Source organism: Gopherus flavomarginatus, chromosome 12 (genome assembly GCF_025201925.1).
Source record: "Gopherus flavomarginatus isolate rGopFla2 chromosome 12, rGopFla2.mat.asm, whole genome shotgun sequence".
In the NCBI taxonomy this organism is placed as follows: Eukaryota; Metazoa; Chordata; order Testudines; family Testudinidae; genus Gopherus; species Gopherus flavomarginatus.
Window position 1 is genome coordinate 39,777,280 of NC_066628.1, and position 26,916 is coordinate 39,804,195.

Below are 26,916 nucleotides of genomic sequence, written 5' to 3' on the forward strand. Positions count from 1 at the left end.
TCCTGAAAAAAGCCTCCAGTGCAAAGAGTCTCCATTGAAGAGATTATTAATAATGTCAGTTTAATGGGAGGGTTTGTTCTACATCATTTATTTCCTAGTGTAAAATTCTCCATGCTACCTTACTTGTGATTGTTGTGTAGAGAAAGTGACTTGTCTTGTATGTTTGGTTTCTTTTAATCTCTCCTGAGCAAAGCAATGTATTGTAGTTCTGTTTGTGCATTGTTCTATCCTGTGTCAAACTGTGCCTCTGATTTATATTGTTGTTGGTTCTTTATGGGACGGAAACCAAAAACATTTTACTTAAGAACTCAAACTGGCTTTGAACTGTAGGCTGGAAGATGAAATGCTAATCCTTATCCATTGAGCTTTTACTTCCTTATGTGGGATGAAAACGTTCACAGACAGGTTATAATTTCACCTATCTAGATGGAAGAAGTGAACTTTTTGGTGAAGAACCAACAAAGTTTAAAAATACGTTCACCCTTAATGTTAATTTGGCACAAACGAGAAATTTCAGCTAAAAGAAAAAAACAAATTTCTGAATCTGAGTCCATGAAAACAGGGAGAGAAATTCTTTCACAAGGGCCCTGTCCTGCTTTCACTAGGCAAGTGAAAGTTTGCGATTGACTTCCATAGGAGCACGACTAAACCTTTAAGTGCACAAGAAACCATGTTTTGTAAACCTGTAATTTTAGTGGTGTTGCTGCTGCTGGTGGGGGTTATGATGGGCACCCAGTGAAAGCATGAATGGGGAAAACATTGTCAGGCATGTATTTATGTGTTCCTATGTTTACTTTTCACAGGTATTAGCCACAGTACTCCTTCAGTATGAGAGGCTGCGAGGGGTTCAGTCCTCAGGAGTGCTCATAATATTCTGGTTTTTGTCTGTTCTCTGTGCCGTGGGTCCTTTCCGGTCCAAGATCACTGCTGCAACAGCTCAGGTAAACATACTGTGCTTGTATAGGGGACATCTAGTATAGCATTACCATGTCTTTGAAGAATAGATGGGAATGAGTCATCCGGTTTAGATTTCATATCTGAACCTGAACTTTACCAAACAAAGGGGAACTTTGAATCTGATCTTTGGAGCCAATCTGTCTGTAATTTAAAGAGGACTTTTGAGTCATATCATTGCATGCCAAGGGAGTGCCCAGATTATGCTCAGTCAAAGGATGCATTGGACACCTGGCAGAAATCTGAGGGCTGCACCAGTTTCACATACATTAGAGCAGATTGCAGCCTTTTAAATAAGGAACAGTGGTAGTAGAGACAATATGACTTAATATCCAATACCCCTGCTTGGATTATACAGCTTGGCTGCATTGTATAACTCTGTGGGCTGCACAATCAACTCTTGATGTGATGGGAACAGGATTTTCACTCTTTGCAAGCAAAGATCAGAAAGTTAGAGGGAGAGGAAAGAAAGCTGGGCTGATATGATCCATGTTTAAAAACATAGCCAGTTCCGCCACAATGAGAGAGGGACTGCCATATCGCTGATCAGAGCACATTTCCATTTGGCTGTTGAATAAGTCCCGTGGATTCAGTGATTAGATAATTGAAGGCTTGGAGAGAAAAGCAGCATGTTAAGAACACTAAGCATAAAATCCTGGTCTCATAAAAATCAATGGGAGTTCTGCACTATTGGGTGATTTAAATGATTATTTATTTATTTACCATCATTACTATAGGGGAGATCTTGATATAGTGGGCTGTGCAAAACACGGAGTTTGAATTGAACTGTAAATGATAGTCTGTGCAATATTCGTTTGGAAAATAGTACATGCCAGAGTGGGATGCCGTTGTGAATTAACTGGTGTAAATTTAACAAGTACAGTAATAATGAATTTCCTTGTTATGGCCCCTCTCACCCTCGCAGTGTAACTGTGAAGCTAAAACTCAAACGTAATCAAAATTCCATCTCGCTAATATAAATAAGTAAAAATGTTGAGTTACATCATGATGCAGCACCAAAAGCTTTTTTCTAGGGGAAGAGGCTTTATCAATGGCTAATTCTGTAGTTAATCTAAATCAAGAGGTTGGATGGCCTACAGACTTGGACCCTTAAAGCAAAGCCATAGGCAACATCTCTTCTGTTGTCTTTGCAACCACCAATGGCCAGAAACGCCCCCTGTCTGACTGTAAGGATTAGAGATTTTATATGGTTAATGAGAGCATGCACAATTACATTAGTCAGGATATAAACAAAAACTGTATAAGGGATACTATGATTTCTGCTATGAGGAGTAAGTCAACCACTAACTGATAGGAGTTGGAAAGAAACTTCCCTTAAGGGAAGATATACAGTAATTGTCTAGTACAAGATTTCTTACCCCTTCCTCTGAAGTCATCTGGCGCTGGCCCCTGTCAGAGATAGAATCCTGGCCTAAATGGATTCCTCTTTTGATCTGGTGTGGCAGTTCCTATGATTGTATATTAAAGGCATGATCCTGTACATATCATCACCAGGATCTCTGAAAAAGATTTCTCTTAGTCCTGATTCAGAAAAGTGTCCGTGTTCAGGCAAGGCATTTAAGCACGTATTTTAAGTCCCATTGAAGTCAATGAGACTTAAGCACATGCTTAACTTTAAGCACATATTTAAATGCTTTAATGAATAGGGACCCACATTTATAAGCGTTATTCCACATAGTAAGGGTGTTTGCAGGATAGAGCCCTAGGGGAGAAAATGCACTGCCAGAAAGAAACTCAATAAATTAGAAGGTTCTACAAGAATTAAATCTAATGAAACCAACTCTTTACTGTTTTTTCTCCTTCCAGGGCCAAATAAAAGAGAGGTTCAGATTTACCACATTTTTCATCTACTTTGCACTGATACTCATTGAGCTGATCCTTTCATGTTTTAAAGAAAACCCTCCATTTTTCTCCCCTGTTAATTCAGATCCTGTAAGTACTGCTATATTCCTCTGACTGTATTTTATAGAATGTCTTAGGTGACATGTAAGGGAGATAGCGGTAATTAGTCTCTACCGAGAGGAGTGTTCGGGTGGCTTAGGGCAGTGTGTCTCAACCTTTTAGGTTGGCAACCCATTACGTGAAGTCAAAAATTTTCACAACATGCCCTGCTCCCTTTCCTCTCTCCACTCCCCCCCCATTATATGTACTAAGATTAAAAATGCATCAGTAGTAACAGTAACAATCCTGTGTAATTGGTTCATGTGTGTGTTTCAAGAGGTTGACAGAGAATGCTTGCCCTTGAAGGAGAATTGTGTGCAGGGAATAGGGGAGCAAGATTTTCTTTGCTTATATTATAATAAAATTTTCAACATGTCATGAACCCCCAGTTGAGAAACACTGGTTTAGAAGATTGGTAATGATACATGGAGCCTTTCGCCACTACATTGCTAGTTCAAATCCAGCTCAGAGCAGTTGCTGGCTGAAGATAGAACTCACTATTAGAAATACTGAGATTACCACACCTCATTTATTAAATTGTTATGCAGCAGCAAATATATTTATGAGAATTAAAATGTGATATTAATTGTTGCAAGGATTATCTCTTGAGAGATGGACTTCAGTTTGATGGATGTCCTCTTAATGATATGTGAAGCCATTAGGGTTTTAATTTATTAATAAATGAGCCCTTCCTACAGGACTTTAGGATGGATAAGGAATAACCTTAAGATAAGACAATAGTGCTGTCTAGAGGTTAAATTGTTTCTCTATCTTTTTAAGCAGTTTTCATAATTGGATTTATGTTTGAACCAAGCAGGGAGAGAATGCTGAATTATAGAATTAATTTCTGAAATGAACATTTCTGAAAGCAAAGAATGACATTTCATTTTGTACAAGTGTGATTAAAAAGCAGTATGAGGTGTGGTTGTTAAGGAACGAAAGGAGTCCTGTATGAAATGGAGAATGAAAGAAATCAATCTTACATCTTTATCATAGAATATCAGGGTTGGAAGGGACCTCAGGAGGTCATCTAGTCCAACCCCCTGCTCGAGGCAGGACCAATCCCCAATTATTTATTTAGCCCCAGATCGCCAAATGGCCCCCTCAAGGATTGAACTCACAACCTTGGGTTTAACAGGCCAATGCTCAAACCACTGAGCTATCCCTCCCCCTGACATAGGGCGTAGTGCATAAGTTACTCTCCATGATAGTCCAAAAACAGTTAAAATGTGTTTTGTCCTTTTTGAAGAAAAGTTATTTTAAAGGTCTTAATATTTATTTATTTATTTATTGGTATTTAACTTTCTTGTAGAATCCGTGTCCAGAGTTAAATTCAGGCTTTCTTTCAAAGATGACATTTTGGTGGTTTACACGGTGAGCATGTCCTTCTAAGGCTTTTATAACCCCAAGGATAACCTCCATTTTGTTGGCAAAAATACAGGACTTCTGACTAGAGTGACCAGATGTCCCGATTTTATAGGGACAGTCCTGATATTTGGGGCTTTTTCTTATATAGGTGCCAATTACCGCCCATGCTCCATCCCAATTTTTCACACTTGCTATCTGGTCACCCTACTTCTGACAATGAAAAAATTCCCTTGTAGTATCTACTGGATAAAGTCACTCACTTCCTGTTCAGTCTTGTGTGCTGTTTCCCCTGAGAGGTGCCAGGACACAAGTGGTAGCAGTGAAAGAGATTTAAAAATCTGTCCATAAGGAGCCCACAAGATTCATAATACCTTTCAGAACTGTAGAGGTGAAACTGAAGGGTGGCCTAATAAACAGTATATACAATTTGCTTACTATGCACTGGAGTGCTAACATACAGCAAGGGAGTTGGTGAGTCATAAGAACATGTTGCACAACAGGGATAATATTGCAACCTCTGGGGGGATGTCTTTAATTTCCTGTGGAAGTTTTCATGTACTCTGTTTGTAAAGGGGTTTTCTGTACAATAAGGAAAGAAAATGGAGTCCTATATGTAACATGACAACTTTCAACAATAGAGTTGTTGGTGTTACACATGGGTTCAAGGTGCAAAGTTCAGATCAGGATTCAGATCCAAAGATTTGGCCTATCCCTGATAGAGAGATGGACCAACTGCAAAGTTCACATCCAGACTCAAACTTTCTTTGAGGGCAGTGGCATCTGGGATTTTTGCTTCTGCTTCAGTGATAATAGTTACACTGGCATTAGCAATGTCCTCTTATTATCCTGTGTGTAAACCTAGCAAGACCATTTCTAATAAAGTGTGTCATATTTGCAAAGTTTCTAAGGGATTTGAATGCTCAACTCCTATTAGAAATTAATGAGCATTAGCTGTCAATGTCCCCAAGGCACCTTTGAGAACTTCACCCTAAATATACCATTGAGGAATAATAATTTTCAGTTATATGGGGGAAAAAATCCCATTTTCCTTTGGCTGTTTATGGTCTCTTGATTTTTATACTTCATTCAACTCAGACAGTGACACTCAACTAGTTCAGTTATTTTAACATTCTAACACTTCACCATTCTCATGCAGCAGTACAATTCAACTCAAACACTTCTGGAGATGGTTTCTTTATTGCTCTTTACATTGTTTTAATGTACTTTTTTAAAAAAATCATGACAATATTTCTATAATATATTGGGTTTTAAAAATATTGTTTACTAAACCTAAACGTGGAACCTAAACTACCTGACCTCCTTTCTCTGCATTTGTTACTAGTTTTTGCTTTAGGATCTGATTATCATTCTTGGTTTAGAGAGAGATCCCTCTTACTTTTGTTAGCTAAGTGGCACTGGAGTTTCTAATGTTAATAGTTGCCTTTAATCAGCCAAATGGATTTGGAACTATTCTTTTTATATTCATACAGCATGGCAATTCTTGGTTATAAGAGGCCTCTGGAAGATAAAGATTTATGGTCACTGAATAAAGATGATACCTCCAGTATAATTGTACAACAACTGCATAAAGAGTGGGATAAACAAAAAGACGAATGGAAACAGTAAGTGCTTCCACTTTTTAGCAAACCGAGATTGGTCTCTAAATTGTCTGTACGTTAAAAATGAGTCCTGCTCTGAAAAGGGATGAAGGCCTCGTCTACGCTATAACATTGCTCCTGCTGATGTAAGTTGCCCACTACACAGACCTAATAATTTCACCTCCGCGAGAGGCTCAGCACTTAGGTCAATGTAGTTAGGGTGACTCAGTGTCTGTGTAGACACTGCGTTATTTACATTGCCTCTTGACTGTCAGCCACTCATGGACTCACAGCTGGAGCCTCTCTGCCCTGGGGCTGACAGCTAGGGCTGTTGGCCCAGGTTGGGGAAGGCTTCAGCTTCCAGTGTCCCAAAATGCCCCACACAGTTAAGTTGGTGGAAGCTGTCCTGTTGAGGACATGCACCACCAACAGATGGGGCATGTGTGGACGTGAACCACCGTGGTAATTACAATCTAACTTGGGTTGACTTAATTTTGTAGTGTAGGCAAGACCTATGTAAAATGGCCACCTATTAACTCAACCAATCTGTTTTCCAGGAATATTAAGTCATGTGTGCTTGCTTTAGTACACTTTTACTCCTGTTAGCACTGCAGAACCAACACGCTTATGAGAAAGTGAGCTGGGGTCTTCTCTGGCTCAGACATCACCTGTAGAATTGCTAAGTAAGTTATAAGAGCAGAATGTCCACCACTGGTGGTGTGTGAGCCAAAAGGACCAAGCTGAGTTTGCAAAGGTGGCAGTTTGGGTGGGGAAAGATCTCCTTACTCGAAACTGGGCAGACTTCATCTGGAATCCCTGAGACACAATAGCTCTGGAGCCTGATGATTTCATGCTGAATCAATCTTCAGACTTTATGTGCATCTTAAGAAACTAAAGGAATCCCCCTCACACACACACAGGCATGAGACTTTCAAAACTCACACCACCTTCAGCCTTTGAATAAGCTCCTGGGGTGAGGAATAAGAAACTAGGGATGAGATGCTTAGTTCAGCTTCCCACTTCCAACTAGTAATAAGTTTTTTAAAAATGACCAACATTGCTTATGAAAGAGGCCCCTGCTCCCAGCGAAGTTAGTGGCAGAATTCCCATTTTTTCAAGGGCAGCCAGCATCAGGCTTGGCCTTTGCATGTAGTTCTCACACTAGATGAGGTGTCCTTTCGATCTCACGTTCTGTCCTAATCTGATCTAAAAGGACAATTATTTGTTGTGACTGTCTCTCTCTCACCCACTGCCTGGTGTCAAAAGCACTTCTAAATAAATAGATCTCACTGAGAATGTGCGTATAGCCGGAAACATCAATAAATGGGTCTTTCATTTCCATTTCCTCTTATTGTGGAGCTATTTCTTCTCCATACAGAGGTTTTCCTCTGTTTCCCGGCTCCATGCAATCATACCAAGTTGGAAAGCCCCCATTATGGGTTAGCCACTCTCTCATAATAGTATTTTTGGCAGGGTTAAATGTGATGAGGGAGTTTTTGCTTTGCAGGTAAGATCTGAAGAGCTTCCAGTACTAACACCACTGGCTGTTTGGTTCTTTTAATAACTTGTCTATTTTTATGGAAGGGTGTAATGTGCATTGTGTGGGATCTGGTCTCTTGGTGCATGGACATAAACCCAACTTCACCCTAGTGAGATTTGTGTAATGAGGGCAGACGGTTTACAGAGACATTGAGGGCCCGGCAGAACTTCCATTCTGAAACCGTGCCTGGGGTTTTGTCAAAAAGTTAATTGTCTTTTTTAGATTCTTTACAGTGCTGGTGCCCGCCCCCACCCAAACAAAGTGTGTTGCTTGCAAACTGAGCAAATCTAATGTGGCAGATACTGAGCGAGAGAATGGACTGTGAAACCCGGTGAACTACTTTCAGCAAATAATTTATTTGTCTGATTTAGCCTTTATTTTCTGTTCACAGATGGTCTGTGAACAGATCAGAATTTCCACAGTTTTGTTCAAAGAATGATGTATGTGAACACATTTCTGCCTCTGCACTCTTTGTCACTGGTATCGCTTTGAGAATCTGTGGACTGTTCAAATTTCAGGCCAGCGGAGTCCTCCGCTAGCTCCAAAAAAACTACCCGGTCCATGGAAAAAGTCAAAAAGCCCCTGTCTTGATGCCATTAACAAAAGAGGTTAAATCAAAATTAACATCTCAGTCATGGCTGCTCCCAGGGTTCTTTGCCTGTCCTTCCTTGTAGCTGATCCTAAGTTCCTCTCCTCTAGAGGCTTCACCCACTTGCATTACATTCAGGGTGGAGTTTGTTAAGCTAAAATTGCCTCAGTGAGTCAGCATGGTTCCAACACCTGCTGATAGAGAGGGGAGGGCAGCAAAAAATCCTGCCAGCCTTTTCTGAGAGGGTTGAGGGAGTGAGAGTATCAAGAAGATGGGATTTCCAACAGCACCTAGGGGAATTAGGCACCCAAATCTCATTGAAAGTGCATGTTGGATGTAGGGTGACCAGATGTCCCGATTTTATAGAGACAGTCCTGATTTTGGGGTCTTTTTCTTATACGGGCTCCTATTACCCCTACGCCCTGTCCCGATTTTTCACATTTGCTATCTGGTCACCCTAGTTGGATGTCTGACTCCCTTAGGTGCTTCTGAAAATTCCACCCAGAGTCTCAAATAAAATTATAATAAGTGTATCACACTTTTCATCAGTAGCTCTCAGTGATTGCAAAGGGAGTGTCACTATTCACATTTTTACAGATGGGGGAAACTGAGACACAAACAGGTGAGCTGACTTGCACAAGGTTACCCAACGGGCCAGTGGCAGAGCCAGGAAAAGAACCCAAATCTCTTGTGTTTTAGTTTGGGGCTCTATTCACTGGGTTGCATAGCTGCCATAGTGCTCCTGAGCTCTTGCCGTAATCATTTGTTTCCTACTCTTAGGAAAGAAGACGTGGCATACATGAAGACATCTAACCATGTGCTGAACCATTTTGGTGATGGCCCAGAGGAGGCAGAAGTTCTGATACAGGGCAAGAGGCAGCATAAAGAGCCTTCCTTCCTCAAAGCATTGCTAAGAACCTTTGGCCCATACTTCTTGATCGGCTCTTTCTACAAGCTGATCAAAGATCTGCTTTCGTTCGTCAACCCTCAATTGTTAAGGTTGGTTTCTCCTATCAGTCGTTTTTACCCACAGTCCTCAGGAAGTCTCCGCTTCAGAGAAGAGCATGCTTCTTGAAGGGCATTATTTTCTCCACACAGTGTTGTGTGTGCAAGCCCGACAGCTTTTGTGGTGAAATGGCAAAAGGAGGATGTTCTTCCTTGTGTACTAAAAGGGAAATCAGACAGGCCTGACTAGGACACGTAAAAATGAAAGACCCATAAATTGGGCATAGTCAAAGGGCTGCCATGGGCTAAAAAATGGCCTATTGCATTTTGAGTGGTGGCCTAAAGTAGTTTATTCTTTACTGCTGAGGAACATCTGCAGCCAGGCAGGCAGAGCACTGCATTCTGGGATCAGTAGTTTTTGCATGCCTGATGTCTACAACAGTGATGAAGGCAGCTGCAGTATACCTCATTGTATACAAATGAAGCGTGTCCCTTAGACATCTGGCAGGTTGCCAGTGTAGCTCTTGGCTGGGACAGGTTTGGGAGTTCCTGTCTTACATGTAGATTTATTCTAGTCAGAGCCAAGGCTTTGCATATTCTCAAAGGTGTTGCAGTGGTGAGAACATGGGGTGGGGTGAATACATTTTCCAGAAAAAGGAAATGATCAGATACAAGAAGGAAGGTCCTTGCCAAAAGTGAGAAGCGGGGTTAGTAGCACCTTTCCCGCCTTCTCTTGCACTCTCCTTACATGGAGTACGTCTCATAAAAATACTTTGCTCTTTGTCTCCCTGGGAGATCGGCTCTCCCAGCCCAAGTCATAAAAGGACTGTGCATCTTTGTAAAGTGGTATCTCACTTCTCTTTCTGTGTTGATTTATTCATGTGGCACAAAGCCCACAAGCTCATTAACTAGGAAGAATGTAGTGATGGAAATACCAGAGTTGCAGGGAATAGCAGTTGTGTTCCATCAAGCAATCATTTTTTGCTTTCTATCTTTAAAAGACGCACCAACATTTTAAATGCTTATGGAAAGAATAATGGAGAATGGATTACAACTGTAAATGAATGTAGGGGGTGGGGTGGAAAAAGACTGGGTCTTATGGTATAAAAACCTCTGTTAAAATAATGCTTTGTATGGAGCTGTCTTCTGAGATCCTGCTGATAGGTGAGTGCTTTGCATAACACACAAAAACTTGTTACAAAGAGGAGGATCTAACCCACCGTATCTGTGTTTTGTAGTTTACATGATATCTCCTTTCAAAGCCTTGAGGGAAGAGGAGAGTGCTAGCAGGCTTTTAAGGGGAAAGTGGGTTGTACCGTGGGAGCTTTTCGAACTTATATCAATTCACAGACAAGTTTAATGTCCTGATCGGTAATATCTCAAGGCACATTGCCATGCATTCATGTAAGCATCTGAACTCTTGTGAGCAGCCTCAGGATATTTATTTCTCGCAGCTGGAAAAAGTAGGGTGGTTTGGCAAGTTTTGATGCCTGTAAAACAATAGTTTTGAATTTCTAGAAAGGTCACTAGGTCACATGCTGGGTCCATCAAGAAGAGCCTTTACAGAGCTCCCCATCTAGTGTGTGTCAGTCTGCTGATGCTGCCTGGAGCTGCTCAGGGGAAGGTGGGTTTGGGGCCAAAAAGGAATGTTAATATGGCCTCCATGCTTTTGCCACAAGTGATTTGAGTTCTGATCCTTAGCTTTTGCAATTTGTCACTGAAGTCGCTGGAGCTATGCCAGTTCACACCAGCTGGTGCTCTGGCCTTCGAAGCAAATCATAGGTCCCACTTTCCTCTGATAAGAAGAGGCAGAATTATTGCGGCAGAGCTTAATTATCAGATTCATAGTGCCAGATCCACTTTATGTGGCTAGTAACCTGAAATTGGAAATGCAGTTACTGGGGTTATTATGCATTACTTGATATTTTCTGCTTATTAGCGATATCTTCACCATGCAGGCCTCATTGGGAAAGCAATTGTGTGTAGTAGAAGTCAAGAGTTATTAATGAAGATGAATGGCTAGTTTAATGGCAGTACCATTTAGCTAAAAGGTAGATGTGATTGTCAGTTCTTCACGGCTACATCTAGGAGAATGGGGTTTGGAGCCTATTTCCCTGAGGGAGAAGCCAGCCCAAGGCACTGGTGGTCCAGGAGTTTGAAGAAGGTTAGGATGAGGTGATGGTTGACTATAACCTGCTGTGATGCAGTTTTGGAGGAGAGAAAGAAAAAACAATTAGAAACCAGCTCCAGACCTGTGGGGAAATTGAATGACTATCTTCTGCCAGAGGGGCAAATTTGGCTGGGGATCCATTAGCCTCTTGGCATTTGTAAGTAGGCTGAGGGAGCTCAGCTGAGAGAGAGCTGCAGGAGAACCAGGGCTCCCCAGCAGAGATGGCATCACAGTGAGTGAAATAGACTCTTGTCTGTGAAGGCCTGGAGGTAGGACTTGGAAGAAATGGGGAAATTGCTGGGGGAAGCTGCTGGCATCCCTGTGAAAGGGATGCAGTGAGAAAACCCTGAGAAGAAGCAGTGGGTAACAGCACAATTGGCTCATGAAGGACAGAAGTGGGTTTGCTTTGGAATGTTGGTGTTAACTGTTTGATTGGACTTTCATAACCACAGAAGGGGACCGAACTTCTGTAGGGCCAGGCCACAGAAGGCCGAGATGGAGACATGCTGTTGAGGGGCCATGGAAGTGGCCGCCAGTGGAGGCATTAGAGATGTGTCCCTGTAATGCCTTAACTTGACACTGGGGAGTGCTCTTAGAGTGAGTACAGTCTCCTACACCTGCCTTATGTAGTAGACAGGCTGGTGTCCCACTGTATTTGTCACTCAGCTCGTGGCTACATGGAGCTACTTAGAGAGGCCAGATAAGGAACAGTGCATTATAGAGGCTGGAGCTCAGCAGAGCCTGATGTTCTGCCATGTATTCCATCTATTGCTTGTTGTTCACAACTGGGCTTTCTCTCTGGCAAGATCTAATGTTTAGCTGTTGTATCTTTGTAATGTTATTTGAATAAAGCCATAACCTAGCTTGTAACCAGGAGAATTTGTTGTCATTTGTGAGAAAAGGGAATATGTGGCAACCTGCTATGGATAAGAGAAGCTGTGTTATGTTATGTCCCATTAATCTCTCTCATTGTTTTGTTTTTCTTTCCCAACTTTTTTAAAAACAGCATATTAATTGGCTTCACTAAGGATAAAGATGCCCCATCCTGGTGGGGATTTTTGATTGCAGCTTTGATGTTTTTCTCTGCTGTGCTGCAGACTATAATACTTCACCAGCATTTCCAGTACTGCTTTGTTACTGGGATGCGGCTGAGAACTGGCATTACTGGGATGATATACAGAAAGGTAAGACTGGAAGCATGTGATTGGTCAATGTAACTATATATAACCAAGGAGGAGTGATTTTACACATTAGACAATAAGGAGAGAACAGGCTCATGGTTATGGGGAGAAAGCAGTCTCCTGGAAAATAAAACGAATACTCAGTTTTCTAAAATGCCTCACTGAACCGTGAAATGCTTTCAGAAAGTAACAGCTGAGTATGGGTGTGTTGTTGGATCACCAAACATGGCATAGTCAAATACTGGTTTTATTTAAATATTCAAAATCAAGAGGTGCATCCTTGGTCATAACATATTATCTCAGAAAATAATTGTATCTAATAAAAAGACATCATGTACGGATCAAGATGGAGGAGCTCAAAACAAAATATGTTTTATGACATTTTATTCTCCAAATGAATTAAAGATGATTTAGGATTGACCTCATTGTTTTATTCCTACTGGAGAAGTATCTACTTAGTAGGGTATCTAGCTTTCCTATTCCCTAAGGATTTATTATCTGCTTTTCTCTGCATGTGTCCAAGATTGATAATTATCAGAGTCTCTCACTTTTCAGTCGTTGGTCATCACAAACTCAGCAAAGCGCTCCTCTACTGTTGGAGAAATTGTCAACTTGATGTCAGTGGATGGCCAGCGGTTCATGGATTTGGTGACTTTCCTGGACATGTTATGGTCGGCACCACTTCAGATTTGTCTAGCTTTATACTTCCTCTGGCAGGTACAGGAACCATCCCATTTGTCAGAGTTTTTATTTCAGTGACACGGAGACTGGTTTTAGTTTGTTGAATTCGCCACCATTTTCAGAAACCTCCTCTCATTCTGTCTTGTTTTGGCATAGAATGATTGATACCAACTTACAGATTTCCTGCATTTGATTGAATAAATGTACCCTGGATGAGTGGACTTCGGGCTGTTACACCCTTTAGAGCAGTGGTCACCAACCAGTCGATCGCGATCTCCGGCAGTGCAGCATGGCTGCCGCTAAGGCAGACTCTCTACCCTGGCCCCACGCCACTCTCGAAAGTGGCTAGTGTGGCCGTGGGGACAGGGGGTCTCCTTTTATGCACTGCTCCTTCCTGCAAGCACCGCTCCTGTAGTTCCTATTGGCTGGGAGAGCTGCGGGGGGCAGTGTTTGCAGAGAGGGGCAGCGCGCAGAGCCCCCCATGGGCCGCAGGGGCACGTTGGCCCCTTCCAGGAGTGGTGTGGGGAGGTGCAGGAGGGGGCTCCGGGCTGGGGCAAAGTGATTTTGGGTAAAAATGTTGGAGACCACTGCTTTAGAGGTTTTCTCTTTCTTACTGCTGTAAAATAATCTAACGTTGGGATACATAGCAACATAATAAGCCACTGGTGACTTTGTAGCATTTTATGTCCAAATACAGAGACAGACCCTCTGACTCAGGTTGTGGATGCCCTCCCTCGTGTATTAACATTTAGGGTGATTGGGTTTTTTTGTCAATTACAGTTCCTTGTATCAGAGAGAAGTCAGGGGAAATGCCCTCCCTCTCAGTTCTCCATTCCCTGCCTGTAAATATTGGGTATCTTTTCATATATGGACTGTATTTTCTTTTTTCGGAGGTTTGTGGTGGTGTTCTCTACATCTGTTAAGATATTCTGTTTGCATTAGTCCACTGCTGTATTCCCCTTCCACCATGAGCCGTTTCGAAAATAAATTGCAGGCACTGTCAGACATCATCGATGCTAGTATAGTACGGGTAGCTCCCAATCAATACTGTGATCTAGACTTTATACAATTAGAAAAGGGGAAGCAGAGTCAAAATGCCCCAGTGGGAGGGTGGAAATTCACATTGTGGTTTCAAATATGTGTTAGTGAAGCAATGCTTCACTCTTTACCAAACTCAGCTTCTTTCAGTGCTATCTACCGGATTTGACCTTTATTTCATGGAGAGCAACAACTTACATTGTCTCTTTTCCTATCAAGAATTTAGGGCCTTCTGTGTTGGCGGGGGTTGCAGTGATGGTCTTACTAATCCCATTGAATGCTGCAATTGCTATAAAAACCAGAGCGTTACAGGTAGGTAACATTAAGAATAGTCCATAACCCAAGGTGATGGCTCTTCTAGAGAAGTGGAAGGAGTCAGAGTCAGAGTCTTTTTAGTGCCTATTGAATCAAAAGTGCAATGTGTTTGTGTACATTGGATGAGATGCTCTCAGTCAAAAGAATCATGAATTGAACTTTTCAGTATCATCCAGTGTTGGCTTAATTCTGCTGCTCCCATCGAAGCCAATGACAGTTTTACCATTGATTTCCATAGGAGCAGAGGGAGGCCAGCATTGAATACTTTTGAAAATCTCACTCCATTTTTATTTTTTTTAACATTCCTTCCCTGTGTTACTACAAATAACTCAGTGATTCAGCTTCATTAATCTTTAAAATCTGATGTTACTTTTCTCCATTGATGTTGCTTGGGTCCTGTTTTGCATTTCGCTAGGTTTGAATATTGAAGCTGGACAGGTCATTTTTTATTACATTCTCTGACACAAGCCAAATGCTATTGTGTTTGAATTGCAAACACTGCAGGGGAGTGTTTTAAAAGAAGTCACTGAAACGTAAAGACAAAACTTTCTCTCTTTTTTTTTAACCTTCCCATACCACCTTTTTTTTTTTTAAACAAATCTGCATTCCAGACCTCAGCTGCTTGAGAGAATCCCTTGTAAGAGGCTCTTTGACTTGACTTTGGATCAAAGCCATAGATGAAATGAAAGGGGCCCTGAAGAAAGCTTGGACGAGTAATTAATGAGTTGGGTCTCCAAGGTTGGATCCCTCTGTGGGATCAGAGCCCCAAGATGGACAAATGTATGCAGAAGATTAGGCTATTATTTTGTTTGCTTTGAGTACATAAGAGCAAATATAAGAGCTATTCTTAGTGACAGACAGAGGCTGTCAGACAGACTGAGTCCAGATTAAATCGTTACACGTTATCTGCAGAATCTCATCTCTTACCATCCATGAGTTAAACTGAACAAGTTTCATTTTAGTTAGTGCTAATGATTTTAATACTAAAGGAGATTGCACTAATAATTTAAATAGCCAGTTCTCCTCACAGGCGTTCCCTAGTGCAAGCAAGAAAATTGAGAAGTTGAATGATTCACTGTTCAAGTGAAAGATGTGCAGAATGATGCCAGGTGCTCTTCCAAGCAAACCCCAGTCTGAAGGGGACCTCTACTGGGACAAGAGGATAATTCCCTCCTCTCTATACCCATTCACTTGGTGGCCCCTACTGTGAGTACGGTGACCAGATAGCAATTGTGAAAAAACGGGACAAGGGGTGTGGAGTAGTAGGCGCCTATATAAGAAAAAGTCTCAAAAAAGGGACTTTCCCTTTAAAAACGGCACATCTGGTCATCCTCACTGTAAGTGCCTAGAAAGAGGGCAGATGTGTTGGTGTACTTGTGCTATGGATTTCTGTCCTCTAAGGTAGAAGTTAAAACTGCCAACTCATTTCTTGTAGACCACTGGGCAGTCAACTGATGATGATTCCTTTCATCAGTGCCAACCCTGGCCAAATGTGAACTGCTGACTTTAAGATGAAAGGAACATTTATTCCATTAGCAATCTCCGTGAGCATCCACACCCCATGACTGTGCAATACTAATGCAACAAAGTCCTTTGGCTTGTAGCTGGAAAAATCCAGTTAAGAGATTATGCTGAGTAATGGGATGTCGTAATCTCGTAGTGACTGGAGTATTTTTTTGAGGTAAAGAGCCCAACTCTTGAGGTTAAATAGTGTCAGAATTGAAAAGTAAATATAAATAGTGACAATACCTTCGACTTTAGTAGCAGAACAATATAGTTACATTCCACAAAACCTTGAGACAGCCAACAGATCTGCCAGTTAATCACTACCTAGTAAAGATTAGCATTTCTTTTCTCCCTTGACCTATAAGGAGGTGGTTAGGGCTGAGTAGCAGAGTGCGTGGATTCCAAGCAGGTGAGGTGTTACATTTAATTTTTCGTCATATCCACATTCTATCCTGGGGATTTGATCTGGGGGTAATGGAGTGGAGACCGTTTTCTTTAAAATACACTGATAAATAATGAAGGGCACCCAGACCTTTAAATAGGCACTTCAAAAATTGTACATCAGTAAAAATCTAAATAGAGAAAGGAAAGAGTTAGGGTAGCATTTTCAATAGTGCCTAAGTCCCACTGGAAGACACTTTTGAAAATTTTACCCCTAGTCAGTAATGTTGATTAGAGTGCACTTGTATTTCTAACAATTTATGTGATACACTGCCTGCCTTTTGTGTCTGCCTAAAAAATATAGATAGATTTTTTTTAACAATGTTATTTGGAATAATTTAGGTGGAACAGATGCGGTATAAAGATTCCCGCATTAAACTAATGAATGAGATTCTGAGTGGCATAAAGGTACTGAAGCTTTACGCATGGGAACCATCCTTTCAAGAGAAAGTGCGGGCGATACGAAAGAATGAGCTCCATGTTCTGAAGAAAGGAGCATATCTACATTGTTTGTCTACCTTTGCATGGATCAGCGCACCATTTCTGGTAAACATCATTTGTATTGCTTACACAAATAGGTATGAAAGCTATCAGGGCACAAAATAGAAGGTGAAATGCAAAGCCCTTAAATAGAATGACTGCATATCAAATGGGTATTGGAATAAACGTGTCTATTTAAAAATCACACATACTATTTAAAACAATTTAATACTTTACTATTCTATGACAATGTTCTTCAAAGTATTTTTCAGTGAAGTCTCACACAAAGTACTTTCCCATCCTGTGGAAATTTCTGAGATTTCAAAAAATGTTTCCGTCCCAAATCAAGACAAAAAGTCGAAATCTTGAAAAATATTAAAAGCAGTAAAGAGTCCTCTGGCACCTTATAGACTAACAGACGTTTTGGAGCATGAGCTTTCGTGGGTGAATACCCGCTTCGTCAGATGCATCTGACGAAGTGGGTATTCACCCACGAAAGCTCATGCTCCAAAACATCTGTTAGTCTATAAGGTGCCACAGGATTCTTTACTGCTTTTACAGATCCAGACTAACACTGCTACCCCTCTGATACTTGAAAAATATTGTGCACCAAAAATCAGGCGAGAATAGGGGGTTTTATATGGGGTTAATCAAAATGGCTTGTACAGATTTCAGCCTCATTTTATGTATTTATTTATTTTACTTTAACTTAATTTTTTAAATGAAAAGTCATTTTGACCTTAAAAACTGAACTTCTTTCATTCTGGAAATGTCAAAATGGGAAGTGTCAACAATTCTGAAACTTAACGGGAAACTTTTTCATGAAATTGTTTGGGGGAAAAGGTTGGTTTTGCATTGGCATTTTCTGATGAAAAAATATTTTGTCTCAAAGTTCCTGAGCGATTCTCCTCACTATGCCTTTGTATGACATAGACACAGACACTGGGAGCAGATGAAGAACCACATTCTTTCCTCCCTCTCAGACTTTCCTGTTAAATTCCCTTCGATTTAGCTGTAAATCTCATGCATTCTCATCACTGGTCCCCACTAGCATGTTGTGTGTGATTGCAGCTATTTTGTGAGTGATAAATATTATTGTCCCTATTTTATAGAGGGGTGCACATGGTTACACAGAGTCAGTGGCATAGTTGGGAATAGAAGCCAAGTATCTTATGCAGTAAATACTAAGAAATTCCTTCTTGACTTACTAGAAAATGGGTTTCTCCTTTGATTTCCTGCCAAGACTCCTTGGTTTACATTTTTGTGGTTAGCCTCCAATGACCAGTGATACTGAAGTTAACAGTGGACAAACTGGAGAGGAAGGAACAAGAAAGTGACCTGAACTTTCCCCAGAGCACAAACCACACCCTAATAAGTACACCCTAAACTTTTATGTACTCACAAGAGCATTGCAGTTCACCTTTAAATCTCAACTTTCAGTGAAATATAATCAACAATAATCAGCAAATAGTCTTGTTCTGTAGACTTTGGTAATCATTAGCATCATTTGTGCGGCACAATGGTGTGTCTTTTAAAGCACATTGGGATTTGATATCTGAAAAGATAAAAAGCAGTAGTGAATTGGTCTAGTTCTGATTCCAATGATTTTATTTCTAACTCTATCAGTTAGGCCTGAATGCTCTTAACAAATCAAGAGGGCTTTTTTTTGATCAAATGCACTTTCTGGCTTTCAGGTTGCGCTGACCACATTTGCAGTATACGTCAGTGTGGATGAAAACAATATTCTGGATGCAGAGAAAGCCTTTGTCTCCCTCTCCTTGTTTAATATCCTACGATTTCCACTCAACATGCTTCCACAGGTCATTAGCAACCTTGCACAGGTAAGGAAGGTCTTGTTCATCATTCGCTTCAAATGCAAAAAACAATGGTATCTCTTGATTTTAAACTGGACTGTGAAATATGACAATTCAAGGTGTCTCCCATACTCTTTTCAATGTTCTTTTAGTAGCACTGCACTGTTAGCAGCCTCGCTGCTTGTGAGTGAGCCTGGGTTTTGTGACATTTCGTGTGAGTTTTGCTTCACTTAAGCAAATTTACTTTATCTCAAAAATGACACAGCTCAGATCTTGATGTTTGGGCTACAACCTATCCCAGGGAAGGAATGAGTCATGGTTCATGAACTCCACATGGTAAAAGCATGAGCCTGGTTCCCTCCTGACAGGAAGGAGACTAGTTTCTCATTTTAGAACTATGAAATAATGCCTCCCCTTTTTTGTTAGACAAGTGTTTCCCTGAAGAGAATTCAGCAGTTCCTGAGTCACGAAGAGCTTGATCCAAATTGTGTGGAAACCAAGGTGGTTACTCCAGGTAAAGAGGAGATGGTGTGGATGATGGGGGTGTGCATGTGTGTGCCTATGTGGCTTTGGAGAGGGAGAATGCATAGAAAACCCCAAACTTGCAATATTTATCAATAGGCTACCTGGATTACATAAGAATCAATTAATAATAATGCCAGTGAATTCAGAAAGGAAGTCCTTTCCTGGAAAATGCTTGTTTGCCCTCGGGACAATGTGGAAACTACCAAGGTTTCTGGCTGTATTCGTGAGGCATGAGCTGTTCTTTTAAAATGCTCTGTATTTGAGTCTGTATTTGTAATGTAATGGATACTAACAGCGTATCATGCTTTGGGGCATCAGCTGATCATCAGGGGCCAGGCAGGGCCATGTTTGGCATTGCATAAATGCATAGGGATGATATGCAGGTTTTGGGAGGCAGGGAAGGTTGCTTGGTGGTCGCTTCTGTTGGCCACTGCCAGAGGCACAAGATCCCAATTTCAGTCGGAAAACGGTCTGATCTCATAAGATTTATGAAGTGTTCTCCTGTAACGCATCCTTGCTGCTTTTTGATTTAAAGCTTTTGTCTTCAAGATTCTAAGAGGGCAGGAGATGCAAGGCAGCTGCCACGTGATTACTATTACATGCCTACCGTTCCACAAGGAGGTGCATAAAGCCTGATGATCTGTATCTTGTTAGGTCAGCAATATGGAGCCGTTCAGAGGAAGGCCTAAACTTGTACATGGACCTCCCCAGCAAACTGCCAACCTTTTACTGACTATGAAGTAGTCCCTTGAGTGATGTGTTATAATTATCACAGAGGGATGTTGAAAATTGTACTGGGCAATTCAGGTGATAAGCTGCTCTAGGGACCAGTCCTGCCGGGGCAGGGAGATAAACATCTTTCTCATGTCTCAGTTCTGTGATTTCACTTACTCTGAACAGTGTTCCCCTGTGACTAAGCAGATCACAAATGTTACTTCGCATGCCAAGAGAAAAGGGAATGGAACTGAACACAGAACTTCCATAGTGTTGTATAAATAAATGTCCTCCAACTGTTCTCCCTTTTCAGAAGAAAGGCCTCATTCAGCACCATTATGCACAACACTTTTCCCACCCTCTCTATTATGTTCTGTTGTACAGGCTATGCCATCACTGTAACAAATGGGACATTCAGCTGGGCAAAGGAGCTCAAGCCATCTCTGAAAGAGTAAGATTTCTTTATACAATTCCAGTACAGCATCTATCTGCCTCTCTCTGTTCTGTTTGTTGAAATCAGTTTCAAGGTTGTTTAATTTTAAACCAATAGTGCTTTTTGTTTCATTGTTACAAAGTTATATTATCCGATCTCCTGCACACGTCTTAGTTTTTTTAACATCAGACCAGTTTGCTTGTCCCATATTATTGTGCTGTACAAAGTCTAAATATTACAGAGCCTAGAAACTGCAGTGACTGGCATATCATAGGTAGGGACAGATGGAGTAAATTAATTTCTAATGTAGATAATACATATTTACTGGCCCAATCTCTTGACTGGGAAAATCAGATTATCTAATGGTCTGCTAGTAGTGCTATTAAAAGAGTTGAGATGTACATGTTGGGCCTTGAAGACTTTAGTTCATGGACATAAGAACACTTTTTCTGTTCTGTTAAGGATTTTGTGTCATACTCATCACTGTGGTATCTCAGGGTCTTTTTGAGAACCTCTGTTTGCAGCCTTCTCCCCCAGCCTCCCAGTTTTGGTTTGACCCCCTGTTTGAACAAAGTCAAATCTAATTGTGGCTAAAAAGTTGCACATATTGCCTAGTTTCAGGTCAAAATCAAAGGCACTCAAGCATTTATAACACATTTAGCACACTGTAGCATAAATAGAAACTTTGACATGGCTCTGACCTGCTTGAAAAACTCAGGTTCTGCAAGAAGCTCACAAAACTCAACTAAGACAGCCTGTGTTTTGTAACAAAATCTGAAACCAGGGGAACTTCCCTGTTCTGGGGTTTCATTCTGAAAGATCCATGCAGCTGTAACTAGAATTATTAGCCACCAAAATCACTGTCCCTTAAAATTCTGGTGAGGGGAATATGCTACTGGATATGGAAGATAGTGAGGAAAGGTTTTGAATTTTGGTGGTCAATCCTGCTTTGAATGCTTTTTTGAAAGACTGGCTACATATGAAAAGCTACTGTAGGTAATGAAAGGAGTCTGAGGAATGGCTCTGGTCCCAATTCTGTGTCTAGTTCTGTGCATATGGGGCTGGCATTGACTTCAGAGGGGCTATGTAAAGGTAGAGGGATTTGATCATACAGATCTGCAAGAGGATTAGGACCTGAATCAAGACTTTAGACCATTTTAAAAAAAAAGATGACTATATTTGGAAGGGTTTTTGCTTTCCCCTGTCATGTCATTATCAATTCTATTTACTAGCACTATAAATATTTTAGTTAAATGGTTTAAACAAGGCACTTAATCCTTCAACATTTCCAGGCAGGTGGTGTTACTGAGAAAGGCCCTGAGATCATCTGATTCCTTCCAAAAAGGTTATTAACCCTTTGTAACCCAATAAACTGATATAATTTGAAAACAGGGTCTTATAATGGAAAGTATAGGTCCTCCTTATCTATAGGCATTGCTACCAACTCTCCTGATACTCTCAGTGAATTTGGTGCATATGTAACACTGACAGACCCCAGTCATCGGCAGGATCGAACCTGGGACCTCTGGAGCTTAGTGCATGAGCCTCTACTGCATGAGCTAAAAGCCAGCTGGCTGTAGAGCAGCACACTCATTAATCTGTCTAAGTGGTCTCAGTGCCACTAGATGGGACGCAACACCACACCCAGGAGGTGTGTAGGTTACACATACTGTGAGGGTAATGAGGAAATTGTCCTGAATCATAAGTGAGGCTCCAGTGTGCTACTGCAGTACAAATAATACTCATAATAAGCAGGCTTAAAAAGAAGTGGTGGGGGGGAACCAACAACCCAGCTACATTTACTGTCTCGTTTTATGTGCATTTGCTGAGGTAGGGAGGATTGTCAGTGCATACATCAGACCTGACTAAAGGAGCTGTAATGTCTTTAGTAAACTAACGTTTAATTAATTTTCAGCCTATTTCCTCCACAGTATAAATTTGCTGGTCCCCAGTGGTTCCTTGGTTGCTGTTGTTGGCCATGTTGGCTGTGGGAAGTCTTCACTGGTATCAGCTCTTCTTGGTGAAATGGAAAAGCTTGAAGGACATGTGGCAGTGAAGGTGGGTTCTAGATACGATGGTACTTCAAAATAATGTATTAACACACCTAGCATATTATATACACGCACATAGTGACTTGTTTATATATACATAGCGTATGAATATATACGTCAGCTTGGGCAGAGAATTCAGGGATGTCTGTTCTTTTACCAACTTCTCTGGATGCTTGTTTGGGTTTTGCTCATTATGTTTGATTAAATTAAACAGGTGTGGTTTTTCCTAAGATTTCTACTGTACATCAGCAATTAGTGCACGAGTATGTACAGTACATATGTACTCTAGTGTGTGACTATGTATGTGCCTATTATATATAGATTTGAATTAGCTCTGTAATTGTAAATCACAGTTCATTAAAGGTAAATCCATTTCACAATGAATAGTAAATCACAGAAGTTTGGTTTTTTTTCATTTTAGGGATCTGTTGCTTATGTTCCACAACAAGCCTGGATTCAGAATGCCACCCTGAAAGATAATATTTTGTTTGGCCAACAACATAATGAACAGAAGTACCAAAATGTCTTGGAGGCCTGTGCTTTAAAAACTGACCTTGAAGTACTTCCAGGGGGAGATCATACTGAGATAGGAGAGAAGGTAGGGCCATTACCCACAACATGCATGATGATGCCTGCTCTGTTTGTGTGATAGAAATAATGCTTTATATTTAGACCTTGATCCAGCAAAGTTTTTAAGCAGATGCTTAACTTTAAGCTTATGTTTAAGTCCATCCTATTAAAGAAAGCTCTTAAGTATGGGCTTAACTTTAAGTGCATGTTGAAGTGCTTTGCTGACTGGGGATCATAGACCTGATCTTGTGAGATAGGAAGCATCCTCTACACCCAATCAAGTTCTGAGTGTGATAAGGAATTCTGTCCATGGGAGAACCAGTGGGAGAACACTTCAGCCTCTCTAACCACTCAGTGACAGACTTGAAGGTGGCAATTTTGCAACAAAAACATTAAAAAACAGACTCCAAAGAGAGACTGCTGAACTTGAATTAATATGCAAATTAGATACAATTAACTCAGGCCTAAACAGAGACTGGGAATGGTTGGGTCATTACACTAATTGAATCTATTTCCCTATGTTAAGCTCTCCTCACATCTTCTATGGGTCATCTTAATTATCACTTCAAAAGTTTTTTTCTTCTGCTGATGTTAGCTCATCTCAATTGATTAGAATCTTCCTGTTGGTATGCATACTTCCACCTTTTCATGTTCTCTGTATGTATAAATATCTCCTGTCTGTGTCCGAAGAAGTGAGCTGTAGCTCACGAAAGCTCATGCTGAAATAAATTTGTTAGTCTCTAAGGTGCCACAAGTACTCCTGTTCTTTTTGTGGATACAGACTAACACGGCTGCTACTTTGAAACCTGTCCATGGCAGTTGCAGAATCCATGCTCCCCCACGTGGCGGGAATGTGATACAACTCACACCAAGCATGGTATAGGATCCTCTCCTAACTCCATATTCAAAATAGAAATCAGCTTGTTACACAACTGTTTCCCAAACTAAAGATGGTTTTGCAAAGGCTCACAAGTTTCATGACACCGTGGGCACTGTGGTGTGAACGTGAGTGGATATATTGAATCACATGGAAAGCAGGAACAATGTGGCAAAACATTACCGTTTCAGCTGAATCTTGCTTTGAATGTGTGTTTTGTGTCTTGTGTCTCATTTGACAGATTTGGGTTTTGATTTTTAGCAGCCCCGTTTAAGAATTCATTTGGTTCCAGGGCTCTTGTAAGTTGCTACAGAGAATTTTCCATTTGTAAGTTGCCAAATTCTTTCCTTTCAGATAGCAGTGCATGCACAAGCAGCTTTATTAGAGTTCCGTTTCCACCTTCAACTCTACCTGTGCTATTCTATTCAGGCTCTTCTACTGTGCCCATCACCGTAGCATCTGAGTGCTTGTGAGCCGTAAGGATGTCCCTGCTATTGCTTGGATTAAATTGTATTGTAGGTGATTGTATTTTGTCCTCTCCTTCCACCTTGCAGGGCATCAACCTCTCGGGTGGCCAAAGGCAGAGAGTGAGCATTGCCCGCGCTGTGTTCAGTGACGCTGATGTGTACCTGTTAGATGACCCTCTTTCAGCTGTGGATTCCCACGTTGCTAAGCACATCTTTGACAATGTTATTGGACCAGAAGGGGCACTTAAAGGAAAAGTAAGCCTGTGCTTGGATTCTCTTTTCTAGACACACACGCAATCCAGAACTATCTGAGGTTAACTGGCCTGCTATTTTAACACTGGGAGTTGAGTTCTGAATAGCTCCCTGATCTCTTCATTTCCTTGTTCTTTTGGAAAAGGTGCCACTGCCAGATTCTCAGTCAAGAGCTATTGTTCTGACATGCCCAAGGGTGGGGATGTGAAAAGCTCTTAAGCCTGGAGAGTTTTTCTTCAAGTCCTGTGGAAACTTGTTCTCCCATGGAAACTGACACCTAACACTGCTGAAATCAGAATATATGGAGGAATTTAGAGCAGTCCCGTCCTTTGAGCTGCCCCAGGACAGTGACAAGCAACAGTACTAAGTGGGGGGAATGTTGTGAACCACTTAGCGTTTCTACAGAACTCTGTGGTATTCTGTTGCCTAAATGTTGCTGATTCAGGGTCTTGTCAGATCTCATATGCAGCATTGAGCTATGTCAGAGCTCAGAGGGGAGACCGCAAGAAAAACAGTCTTACAGGAAGCGGCCTTGATGATTCAGCAATTGGCATTTGTCGCGAAGTCTGCACAGAGCTAGTTCCCCACTGTGGTGTTAGTGGGCTGCTACCATTTTTAAAGCCAAGGCCTCATCGCCATTAAATATTCCTTTAATCCTCTTCGCAAGAGTCAGGGGTTTTACACCTACTGTCCTAGCCAAATTCCACTACATTTTGTCTAAATTCCCCTTGATATTTCACCCTTATCCGACAGTCACTTTTTATCCTAAAAATGTTACATAGTGATTGTTGTGTGTTGTTAAACAGCTGCAGCGTTCCACCCCAGAGGCAGCTTGGTAGCACTGACTTGTTTCATTCTCCCATACAGACCCGAATGCTAGTGACCCATGGCATCACCTTTCTGCCTCAGGTGGACCATATTGTGGTCCTTGTGGATGGCAAAATCTCGGAAATGGGATCCTACCAAGAGCTTTTGAAGCAAAATGGGGCTTTTGCAGAATTTCTTCGAAATTATGCACCTGATGAAGACGTAGAAGAGGATGAGCTAACAAGTACAGCAGTTCTTATTTGTCTTGAATCATAGCTTTTGTATCAGTTAGGTCATGAATTTCCCTATATATAAATGTTACCTGCTCCTGCAATACATGCCTGTAGGGAAATGTAATAGTCCAGCCTTAGATTCCCTTTTTATCTTCTAGCTAGTAATGAAAATGTTATGTACTGCGAGGGGTTTTTTTTTATGCTTAGTAAGCTGGCATAGTGTAAGTTAACCCATCCTGTGTACTGAATGCAAGTTAGTAATACTGAAGTTTAAGTAAGCAAACATATTTCTTTCCTCTTGCAAAAGGATTTACCCAATCTGCCTGAGGCTAAGTACTTGTTTTATAAGATAATGTAAGAAATTACTTTCCCTCGGTGTTTTTAATACAGAGAAATCCTTTTTACAGTTGGCAAAGACAGGATCAGTGGGAAAACGTAGTGCCCTTTGGACTCTGTTTTTCCAAGCGGGTACCCAGAGCACAGTATCTCTGTTACATAGCATGAAACACATGTCATTTTAATCTGGATTTCTTCTAGGCCTAATTTGTCCCTGATTAGATGGTGGAAGATGAAAGTATTTTGGCAAATGTTTCCTGTGTACGGCTGTATTCCCATAAAGTTTGGCTGCAGAAGCGTGTGTCCTGACAAACAAGATGCCAGAGGTTGTACACAACCTCTGCTAGCAATAATAGACATTTACAGCAGCTTCCTAGACTCTCAATCCTTCATCCCAAGATAATGGGACGTCAGGGCAGGTTCTGCTCATGAGTTTGATCAGATATAATTACAATACTACTTAGCACTTACGGCACATAGCTTCCAAAGTGCTTTGCCAACATTAATCTTCACAACAGCTCTGTGAGATGGGAGCATTGTGGGGAGACAGAGGCATAGAGAGGATGTGAATCAGCCAAGTTGCAGAGGGAGTTGGTGTCAAAGTTAGCTTTAGAAATCAGGAGCACCTTGCTGCCAGTTCTGTGTTTGGATCACACTTTTCTCCAGAATAGCAAAAGTTACCGAACGCACTAGCTCCCCGCAAGTATGCGGCACTGCAATCTCAAACAGACTTCCAAAGCCACTGTGAGCTTCATAACGCTTATCTCCAACTAGCGTATTTGCCTCTGGCTTTTGACACCAGTTTCCTATAAGCTGCCCTCAGCAGACAGCTAAAATGCAATCTTTTATTACAGTGCTGGAGGATGAAGAGGTCTTGCTCGCTGAAGATACACTCAGCAACCACACTGATCTGGCAGATAATGAGCCTGTGACAAATGAGGTCCGCAAGCAGTTCCTTAGGTAGGCCTGATGTCCTCTTGTGAATGAAGCCTTCAGCTGGGCTGAAACACGTTTTAAGGAGCCCGTCTTTAACACGAGCAGCTAATTAATTTTGCTCTCCAGTCTGACC

At 41.3% G+C, this 26,916-nt stretch overlaps 1 protein-coding gene across 4 annotated transcripts in view; it reads left to right on the forward strand.

Moving 5' to 3' along the window:
• ABCC3 (ATP binding cassette subfamily C member 3) overlaps nucleotides 1–26,916 on the forward strand; it is an 80,213-nt gene that overhangs the window by 34,163 nt on the left and 19,134 nt on the right. For 3 of the 4 annotated variants that reach the window (XM_050920489.1, XM_050920491.1, XM_050920490.1), the window contains exons 4-20: nucleotides 804–941; nucleotides 2,782–2,907; nucleotides 4,229–4,290; nucleotides 5,775–5,906; nucleotides 8,792–9,010; nucleotides 12,133–12,310; nucleotides 12,863–13,024; nucleotides 14,246–14,338; nucleotides 16,631–16,834; nucleotides 18,463–18,609; nucleotides 19,009–19,096; nucleotides 20,206–20,272; nucleotides 22,186–22,312; nucleotides 22,727–22,903; nucleotides 24,307–24,474; nucleotides 25,339–25,522; nucleotides 26,702–26,807. In XM_050920489.1, the coding sequence (XP_050776446.1) occupies nucleotides 804–941; nucleotides 2,782–2,907; nucleotides 4,229–4,290; nucleotides 5,775–5,906; nucleotides 8,792–9,010; nucleotides 12,133–12,310; nucleotides 12,863–13,024; nucleotides 14,246–14,338; nucleotides 16,631–16,834; nucleotides 18,463–18,609; nucleotides 19,009–19,096; nucleotides 20,206–20,272; nucleotides 22,186–22,312; nucleotides 22,727–22,903; nucleotides 24,307–24,474; nucleotides 25,339–25,522; nucleotides 26,702–26,807 (2,378 nt within the window). The other variant, XM_050920492.1, reaches the window with a different exon arrangement.